Below are 10,186 nucleotides of genomic sequence, written 5' to 3' on the forward strand. Positions count from 1 at the left end.
CTTTATAATAATAAGTCCCCATGTCTGTAATAAATGAAGTTTTTTTCTCATCTAAGGGATCCATATTTATTTGATTATAACCTGAATATGCATCTAAAAAACTCAACCGCTCATGACATGAGGTAGAATCAATCAATTGATCTATATGTGGTAAATGGAATGAATCTTTTGGGCAAGCTTTATTTAAATCAGTATAATCTACGCAAACCCGCCATTTTCTATTCTTTTTTGGAAGTACCACAGTATTAGCTAACCAGTTCGGGTATTTTACCTCCAGTATTGAACCGATTTTTAAAAGTTTTTGTACCTCATCCTGAATCACTTTATTTTTGAAAGAGCCTTGCTTATTTTTCTTTTGATTGACAAGGTACGAGGGATTTTCATTTAGTTTGTGGGTCATCTCCTCCGGAGGTATACCTGTCATATCTGAATGCGACCAGGCAAAACAATCCGCGTTAGCTTTAAAAAATTCAACTAACTTACCTCTCATTTCTCGGCTCAGCTTCGCTCCAATATAAACTTTTCAGTCTGGCCATTGCTCGAATAGTACAACAGCTTCGAGTTCTTCAATTGTTGTTTTGATGTTTTCATTCTCCTCTGGTTCTTGAATGACATCAGGTCTGAAATCTACATCTGTTTGCCTTAAGCCACTTTTAGCTGAGATCCGATTTACCATATCTTCGACGGGATTCTTGTTCGTATCTTCATTCATCGTACGCGAATCTACCACTGAATTGATATTTTTAGAAACCTGTTGATCTCCACGGATTTGCCGAATTCCCCATTGTGAAGGAAACTTAATGACTTGATGTAACATAGATGGTACAACATCCATGTCATGAATCCATGGCCTCCTAAGAATCACATTATAAGTCATGTCCGTGTCTATTACTTGGAATTTCGTATCCTTGATAACTCCTTCTACAAATGTGGTAAGCACTATCTCCCCTTTTGTAATAACAGTTGAATTATCGAATCCAGATAAGGATCGTTCTTTTGGTACTATCTTGTCGCCCATTTGCATTTCGTTCACCACTCTTAGAAGAATAATATTCATGGAGCTACCTGGATCAATCAAAACTCATTTTACATTAGTATTATGTATAAGTAAAGATATTACCAGTGCATCATTGTGAGGGATTATCAAGCCACCTGCATCTGCATCATCAAATGTTATACTATCTTCTTCCAAAACATGGCGAACTCGCTTCCCGTGGGTCACAGTGAACTTTGACGTCTTTTTCGCAGCTGTGTATGTTACACCATTGACTTCTTCCACTCCGCTTATCACGCTAACTGTTCTTTTTTGGAGACGGAGGATTTGGAGGTTCTTGTCTATTTTTCATATAAGATTGCTTGCCTTTCTCGCTAAACAAGTTGGTTAAATAATCTTGCTTTAGCAAATGCTCTACTTTACCTTGTAATAGTCTACAATTCGCTGCTTTATGGCCATGATCATTATGAAACTCGCACCAGAAATCTGGATTTCTTCTGCCTGGGTTTGATCTCATTTACTTTGGCCACCGTACCTTATCTCCCATATTCCTTAAAATAGCTACCAACTCAGATGTGCTAATATTAAAACTGTAATCACCAATCCTTGCATTCGTATCAGTATCTCTATCACGTACATCTTGTTCTTTTCTGAACCTGGATGATGATCCCGCATCTTTGTTCCTCGATCTAGGGTCTGACCGTACATTTTCTGGTTTGGACCGTGAGTCCCGCCTCGCGGGTCCCATATAAGGCTCGTACCAATTTTTATAGGACCTTTTTTCAGACTCTGACCGCCTTGAATTTGTTCTTTCATCAACCCTTGACTGTGCGACGATGTCTTCTTCAATCCATAGCTTGGTGATGTACCTGTTATATACATCGTTCCATGTTATAGCAGGGAATTCTCGTAAGCTTTCCTTGAGTCTTCTCGTGGCTTCTGAGCTCTTTTCATTCAAATTACTTGCGAACGCCATGGCTGCCCAATTATCAAGTACTCGTGGAAGAATCATTCTTTCACGTTGAAATCTATCCACAAATTCCCTGAGTAACTAAGTATCTCCTTGTTTTACCTTAAAGATATCTTCCATCCTTTTTTCAACTTTTTGAGCTCCCGAATGTGCTTTTATGAATAAATTTACAAGCTCAGCAAAAGAACCAATAGAATTTTCAGGTAAAAGAGAAAACCATGTTAATGCCCCTTTCGTGAGTGTTTCTCGAATATTTTTGACCAAAATTGACTCAATTTCTTGTTTGGTCAAATCATTGCCTTTTACGCCTGTTGTGAATACAGTTATGTGATCTCATGGGTCAGTTGTTCCATCATATTTTGGGATGTCAGGCATTTCGAACTTCTTAGGAATGGGCAGTGGGGCCGCGCTCGGCTTCCATGGTTGTTGTGAATATTTATCGATATCCACTCCCTTAATCGCAGGTGGTACACCAGGTATTTGTTACATGCAGTCGTTTTGCTCTTTCATCTGTTTCTGCAAAGTTAGTACAAAATTTTATAAATCAGAGTTATTTGGTGTACCTGAACTCCCATCACGTGATTCATTGGGAGTTCCCCCGCTTCCTGAATTGGCAAGCCCCGAGCATGGATTTTCTATAGTTGCCGTATTATTTGGGGGAGGAGTTAGTGGTGCAGTTGGAAATCCCCTAACAAAAGTTTGGAGAGCATTGTTCACATGTTCAACGATCAATTGTTTTAAAGCATATTGCTCGACAGTCTGCTCGTCTCCATGTTGTTCATTTGTGTGAGACGTGGATCTTTCAGGTGTTCCTTCTCGAGAATGACGTGGAGATTCCTGTGGTAAAGAAATTGGAGGAGATCCTCCCTCCTGTTGGTTACTTATGTTGACAGTTGACAGTTGACATGATTTGGTTGTGACAAAGAAGGATTTGGAAAGTAAAAAGATTATCAATTTTCCGGTAACGGAACAAATTTGTTTAACCAAAAAATAAGATCGTTAGTCAAAACCTATTTTTAGAAGAACTCGGGTTACTGATAACCAAATAATTCCTCACTTCCTCAGTAATTCACTTAAAAGGAAATAAAGTTGACAAAAAGTAACTAAAAAGATAGAATAATTGATTGCACTGAATAAGCAAGAGAAAGTGAATATATTTTGATAACACTCCGAACGTGTCTTTACAAATGAGATTCTCCTCCCTTATATAGGAGTTTATAAATATAACGTTTCCTCCTATTTATGGTGGAATCATTATGAGCTTTAACGGCATTAATTGTCCGTTATGATTGGTAATCATAACTGTCTATGAAGATTTTATAACGATTCTGATTCCCCTTCTTCATTAATTGTAGGTCCGTGAATCTTCCCTCTTTCGAGTCTTGATTCATTCCGCTCGTGCCTCTTGAGCAATTGTTTTAGGTTCGAATATTGGTTCTCCATTATCTAGTGGGTGTTTGCCTCGTACCTGTTGCGCTTCATACATCTTTTAAATGAAATATGTGAGTTGTCATTTCCTCATTGTTCCACGTATCATGCTCTCTCAGCTAAATATAATTCCACGTGTATAATATATTTACCACCAATACATTAATAAATGGAAATCGTTGTTCAGATAGTATATTACATTAAATTGTAAGTACTATTTTTCAACGTATGTAAACCTGTCAAACGCCTTTGCTCCTCCTACGCTAAACTATAGCCAAAGTATTAATTACTTATATTGCTCGCAAGATCAATTTAAGTAAATGTTTATCTACTGCCTATGAGAAGCAGAACCAATTTTCTAAAATCTAAAAAATAAAACAACAACCTGTTATGACAAGTGCATTAAAATAAACGAGAAAGAGAAATTAAACACACAAAGAATTCTAAAACTTGATCTTACGAGTTACGAGCTACACATTAATATTGCATTGTACCTTTTGTTTCTTTTACTTAACAATAAACCAAGAGGCTAATTGTCATATATATGTAAGTGTTAGATTATTTTCTTCAGGCAAAAAAACTAGACGTTAAACATCTCTCCACGATACTTTGACTGTCCAAGTTGGCTGTAGCTAAGCTGTTAATTAGCTCAACATTTCTCCTCTTTGAACTCGGGGCATCTCCCAAGGAAGAAGATGAAAGCTCAATATCGAGTTCTCGTGAACGTCTCCGTGGCCTCACTCTATTAATCTCAGTAACATTAGATTCAATCAAGTGAGGGAAATTGAGTACAGCTCTTGAACCGCGCAGTTTAAATGCAGTTCTGTCATAAGCCAATGCTGCATCCTCAGGAGTTTCATATGTCCCTAGCCAAAGTCTAGCGCCTTTTCTTTCAGGATCCCTTATTTCTGCTGCATATTTTCCCCATGGTCTCCTCCTCACTCCTTTGTATTTCTTCTTTTCCAGTGGCACCTCTGAGTTTGGCTCCTTATTTTCTGCTGTCTCGATATGATCTTGATCTGCATATAAATTTTCTTGATTGTGTTGTGCAAATATGGTGTTTTCACAACTTGATTGTCTCGGTGTTTGGATGGTGTTATTGGATGAATTTAGTTCTGAAAAGATTTGGGAAAAGTCAGGATCATTGAAGAGATGTTGCATGGTGTCAAGAAAATTTTGCTGATCAAACTCTAATGGTATTCCCTGCATCTTTTTTTTTTTTTTTATGTTAAAGTTCTTTTTGTGATTGTGGTGTACACTTTGGTAATGAGAATTAGAAAATGATATATATATATATATATATATATATATATATATATATATATATATATATATATATAGGTTTAGGTATTACGAACTGAGGGGGCCTGGCCGTGGGTCTTAACATTAGTATTATTATATGGTTTCGTGAGTAAGTAGTTCATGAATGTGGGAGATTAAGTTGTACTTTTCTAGCCACCAGTCAAAATCTTATAATTAAATTTGGATTGTTTTCAGAAAGGGAATTATATGAGAGAATAGGTCTCCAACGGCAACAATGCTTGAAAGTGATGCCTCCTGTATATTGGTAATTGTATTAATATTAAGTTGAAGACATTGTAAAATCGGATATCACTTGATCTCCATATCAAATTAAGTAATTTACTCTTAATAATTCTAGATTAGAACAAAGTATATATCATTCAAAATATATATAACCCTAATGTCCGAGGCACCTCAACTAATTTTACGGGATACATGCCACCTCTTACCAGCAACATATATTAGATAAATATATTATTTTACAATATAATTGATTACTGTAAACATGAAGCAAGAATAAATTCTACTAGTATGAGATATATCACGTTGTATGCATAAAAGTCTATCACCATTCAAAATAACTTTCCACCTTACCTGATAAATACTAATCACTCAAACAACCATGACAATGCAAGTCTGAAAGTTCATAGTATTAACTCATTTTAGAGCTAATTTTTCTACCACTTGTCATATCACTCTGCTTTTTTTTTTTTTTTTCCTCATCCGATATTCGATATTTACTTTGGCCTTAATTAATTTGGATTCGTGCCGCGTGAAACCTCTAATTAAAAGAAAAGTGCTCTCTACTAAAAAAAAAAGGGCTCACACGTGAAACCTCTAATTAAGGATGAAATAATCTTATTCATTCCCTTACAACTTTGACAGTGTCTTATCAATCTTAATAGCATGTTTGGCAAAGCTGAAAAAATCAGCTTATTTTGATAAGTGCATTTTTCAAAAGTACTTCTCGAGAAAAATAGTTTGTGTTTGGCTAATCAATTTAAGAAGTACTTTTGAGTAGCAATTTGTGTTTGACCAAGATTTTCAAAAAATACTTTTAAGTATCAAATTACGATAAAGACATGAAGAGATGTACTTAATAGTTAAAATTATATAAATAAATAAATAATTATAAATATTTATTATTAAAGATAATAATTAAGTTTTTATTTTATTTAAGTAAAATATAAAACTAAATTGAAAAGTACTTTATCCTTTTAAAATGATTTAACTATATCAAAAAATAATTCAATAAATATGAACTCAAAAGTTATTATATATTACTTAATAGTTTAAACTAAGTAAGACTATTTTGGTATATACAATATTTTGTTAAGGGTATTTTTGGTAGTAAGAAAATTCAAAACTGCTTCTGCTTCCGGAGAGAAGATACTTTTTTCTGCTTCTCCCAAAAAAATACCTTTTTTCCTCCAAAAAGCTTGACCAAACACTCCAAGTTAAGAAAAAAATTGCTTTTTTTTGAAGAAAAAAAATATTTTTGACAAAAAAGAAGGTTGGCCAAATAGGCTATAAGCCATCTGTTCGTCGATTTTGCATGAATTTACGCGTTTGGGCCACTTTCATTCAAAAAGCATTTTAACTGCTGTTAAGTTAATTCTATCATGTTAACTTTCAACCTCATCCCAATTTTTGAATAATAGAAATGTCAATCGTTATTTTATATAATTTTCTTATATCATAATTCAAATTAACATAAAAATCATTCATATAAAGAATTGATGTGATTTTTTCCTTTCAGACTACATTTTAAATTATTACCTATCTTTGAATAAAGTGGACATATGTTGACCTCAACGGTTATTAAAACTATATTGTGTGAAAAACTTATTATGTATTTTTTAAAATTAAAGTCATTCACATAGGATATACTGACCCGAGGTTATTAAGGTATGGCCAGGCCCCTATCTGTCTATAAAATTACCCAAAAGAATAGTATACGAAGGAAGACATAAATCTTAGCAGCCATGAAAGTACGAAGAAAAGGAGAACTCATTGATTGCTCCATTTAACATGAGAGAGGACTCCTCTGTCATTGTACATTTTGAACTAACAATAAAAAAAGGCCAAAAGAGTTCCTCTTGTCAAAAGCGAAGCGGATTCATGATTTAAATTTTATGGGTTTAATTTTTAAGGTTTTTGGCATTGAACCCATTATATTCTTAAAGTTATGGGTTCATATCCACTATTTTTACAATTTTAATGAATTTCTACATATAAATTTTTACACCTCATCAAAAGTTATGGATTCAGTTGAACCCGTTAGTTGTTCACTACATCCACCTCTGCCTCTTACAATCAGGAAAAAGATTAACCATTTTAAAAAAAGAAAATGACCATTCTTTATTCTAATTCTGAAATTTACATATCCATTTGATCATTCTTCGTTAAAGCTTTAAATCATAATTGAAAGCGTGAAATACTAGCATGAGCCAAAGTAGTTCTAAGCGTCCCCTTACAAGTTACATCATATTAGTAGAAAATTCAAGTTTGTCTAGTGATGTAATTTACAAATCCATGTGAATAAAATCTAAGCGAGACCCAAACCTATTGTAGCAGCCAACCAAATATAGCCTAATAATATTTGGCTGGTAAATGTTTTTCAAAGATGAAGAAATATGCAGAGATCACGTTTAATTTTTGTTCTTGTGATGTCACTAGTGACATCAAGAAGATGTTTTTTCATCCCTAAAAATAGGGACTTCTTCATTTGTAAGCATCCACTTAACAGAGAGAAACGTATTTGTAAGAAAAAATATTGAGAGTTTGAGCGGTATTGTTGCAAGGATATTTCAAAAGAGAGTTTTCTTTTGAGTGTGTCAGCCTCGAGAATATTGTGCTACTCGAGTGCTTATTCACTATTAGAAAATGCCTAAAAATCGTTTGCCGATTTCTGACGGAAATCTGTCGAAGTGCAAACCGATATTCAGTAGGAAATGGACAAAATAAAAAAATTTATAACTGAACCGACCGAAGTTTGTCGGTAAATTTAGTGCCAAAAATCCGAAATACAATTTGCGTCCGTAATTTCAACATTCCGATCAAAATCAGTGTCAAACTTTAACTTTTGTGTAGAAAATAAAATATAAATTAAATAATTTTTGATAATTTCCGACTGAAATTGGTCGGATAATTAAACCTGAAAAATATTTTTCAATTTACCGACCAATTTCAGTCGGTATTGAAGTCAAACTTTTGATCAAACATGAATAAATATATAAATTATTTTTAAATTATAAAAATAATTAGAATTTTCGACCGAAAATCTACACCCCTTATATAATATGATTCAAAATCATCAGCCGAAAACCTACACCCCTTATATATTCCGTATGATGCACTTGCATGCGTTATTCTTATACTTGAGCAGTAGTCCGTTCGAGAAATTGAGTTGATCTTCATTGGTGAACCAATTCTACTTGAACATAGGATAAAAACATTCAATTAATTTATTTAATTTAAAACTGAGTTGTGTGACCCATGTATGTTATTAAAACTGAGTTGTGTGAAAAGTTTATTATGTTTATTTCGTTAAGGTCATTCACCTAGAATATACTGATCCGAGGTGACGGGATTTTGCCGGACCTCTATCTGTCTATAAAATCACCCACGAAATATATGAAGGAATCAGACATAAACCTTAACCTCTAAGAAAACAAGAAGAATGAATGAATTCATTCTCATACAAAGATATGTTTGCACCATTTATCACAAGAGAGGACTCCTCTCTCATTGTACATTTTGAACTAACAGCAAAAAAGGTCAAGATCATTCATTTTATAATCAGGAAAAGGATTAACCATTTTAAAAAAGAAAGTGAATATTCTTTAGTTTAATTCTGAAATGTATATGTCCTCTTGATTATTCTTCTTTAAAGCTTTAAATCATAATTGAATTTAACGTTAAATACTTGCATGAGCTAAGGTAGTTCTACGCATCCGCTTATAAGTTACATCATATTAGTGAAAATTTCAATTTTGTTGAGAACAAAACTAACATGCCATAATGAATTTTTTAAAAAGAAACTACTAAAAAGGAGCGTAAGAATTTCTTGGTCCAAAATTAAATGTCTCTTAAGACAATAAATGGAGTACTAATATAAGCGAGTTCTCTTTGGTTTAGATTCTTTTACAAGAAAAATTTTTGGAAAAAAAAAATCAAGCGGGTTGAGTAATTGTATTTCGAAACTAAAATAAAAGTAAAAATCTAAAGGTAAACTTTTCTCTAAACTAACACGAATGCCATCGGAAAAATATTATCTAAAAAATCAATCAAAACACGCAAAGTAACTTCTTTAATTATGTTTCAAAAATTTCTTTAAGATAATATTTTAAAAAGAAATTAAACCTAATCAACTAGATCTAAAGACCATTTCATAGGCTCTATTAGTTATTTTCTATATCTTAACCACTCGGGACGTTTTGTTAGTGACAAGTTATACACTGTAATAGGTGATGGAAAATTCAAAATATACTGTATATCTTCCAGAACAATCAAAACTTGAAAGCAGTGGCGGCCCCCCCGGCTGCTGTTGCCCCCTAAATCTTACGGTTGAGTCATAGGCAACGAAAAACATTTGAAAAAGGTAATTTGTCTGATGTGATAATTCGAGTGGACTGAAGACTACTGCTAAGACTTTTTTGTTTTTGTTCTTTCGAATTGATATATATGTTGGTTTTGTTACTTCTATTTTCCACTCTTTCAACAAAATTACCTCAAACTTTATAATATTAGATAGTACTAGTTTTAGTGTACGATGTGTTCCACGCGAACATTGCGTCAATTAATAAAAAATAGAAAAATATATAAATAATGAACAAATGTTTGAAAAATAACAATTTTAGTTAAAATAAATGCAAATAATTGTTTAAATGATAAAAAAATATTTTATTAACATATGTAGCAGTTAAACTCAATATATATCTTCTGAACATGATGATGAATTAAATTAAATTAGTTGTATTAGTAATATATGACATATAAAATCTTTTTTAAATTACCGTAAAAGAAATCAATAGATAACTTTCAACTTAGTTCTAGTTTATGAAGATAAGGTTTCATTTTTTTAGAATAAAATAGATAAGATATTAAAAATGAAGTTAAGATATTTTTCACAAACTATTTGATTTTTTCAAGTATTACAAAAGAGATTGATAAAAATTAGAAACATGCTCTACTTTTTTAATCCTACTTTTTTCAATTGTGATTCGTAGTTTTTCTTTAATTTTTTGGTATTTATAGATCTTTTTTCTATATGGTGATATATATATATATATATATATATATATATATATATATATATATATATATATATATATATATATATATATATATATATATTGGTAACTTAAGAACATAAAAATCTTACATGTCATCCCTAGTTTATAAAAATTATAGGTAAGCTAAATGAACCTATTCTTGTGTAAAAATAATTAATAAATTTATTTTCGCGGAGTCTATATTGTCTTGCTATT

At 32.4% G+C, this 10,186-nt stretch overlaps 2 protein-coding genes across 2 annotated transcripts; both read right to left on the reverse strand.

Annotated features, from left to right (window-relative positions):
• Positions 1 to 523: 523 nt before the first annotated feature.
• LOC138899624 (uncharacterized) lies at positions 524 to 3,450 on the reverse strand. Its single transcript, XM_070186265.1, has 3 exons — positions 3,433 to 3,450; positions 2,528 to 2,834; positions 524 to 1,065 (listed from the first exon to the last, which is right to left on the reverse strand). The coding sequence occupies exons 1-3, from the start codon at positions 3,448 to 3,450 to the stop codon at positions 524 to 526; spliced, it is 867 nt and encodes a 288-aa protein (XP_070042366.1).
• A 413-nt stretch (positions 3,451 to 3,863) lies between these two features.
• Positions 3,864 to 4,637, reverse strand: LOC104094004 (ethylene-responsive transcription factor ERF098-like). The gene has a single exon (XM_009599845.4). It carries the CDS (start codon positions 4,599 to 4,601, stop codon positions 3,960 to 3,962), a length of 642 nt encoding a protein of 213 aa, XP_009598140.1. The 5' UTR covers positions 4,602 to 4,637; the 3' UTR covers positions 3,864 to 3,959.
• Positions 4,638 to 10,186: the final 5,549 nt, after the last annotated feature.

Source organism: Nicotiana tomentosiformis, chromosome 1 (genome assembly GCF_000390325.3).
Source record: "Nicotiana tomentosiformis chromosome 1, ASM39032v3, whole genome shotgun sequence".
NCBI lineage: Eukaryota > Viridiplantae > Streptophyta > Magnoliopsida > Solanales > Solanaceae > Nicotiana > Nicotiana tomentosiformis.

Coding starts and splice junctions, on each gene's coding strand:
- LOC138899624 (XM_070186265.1), bottom strand. Junction 1,066..2,527: donor ATCACGTGATGGGAGTTCAG/GTACACCAAATA, acceptor TGATTGATCCAG/GTAGCTCCATGAATATTATT.
- LOC104094004 (XM_009599845.4), bottom strand. CDS start 4,601: ATGCAGGGAATACCATTAGAGTTTGATCAGCAAAATTTTCTTGACACC.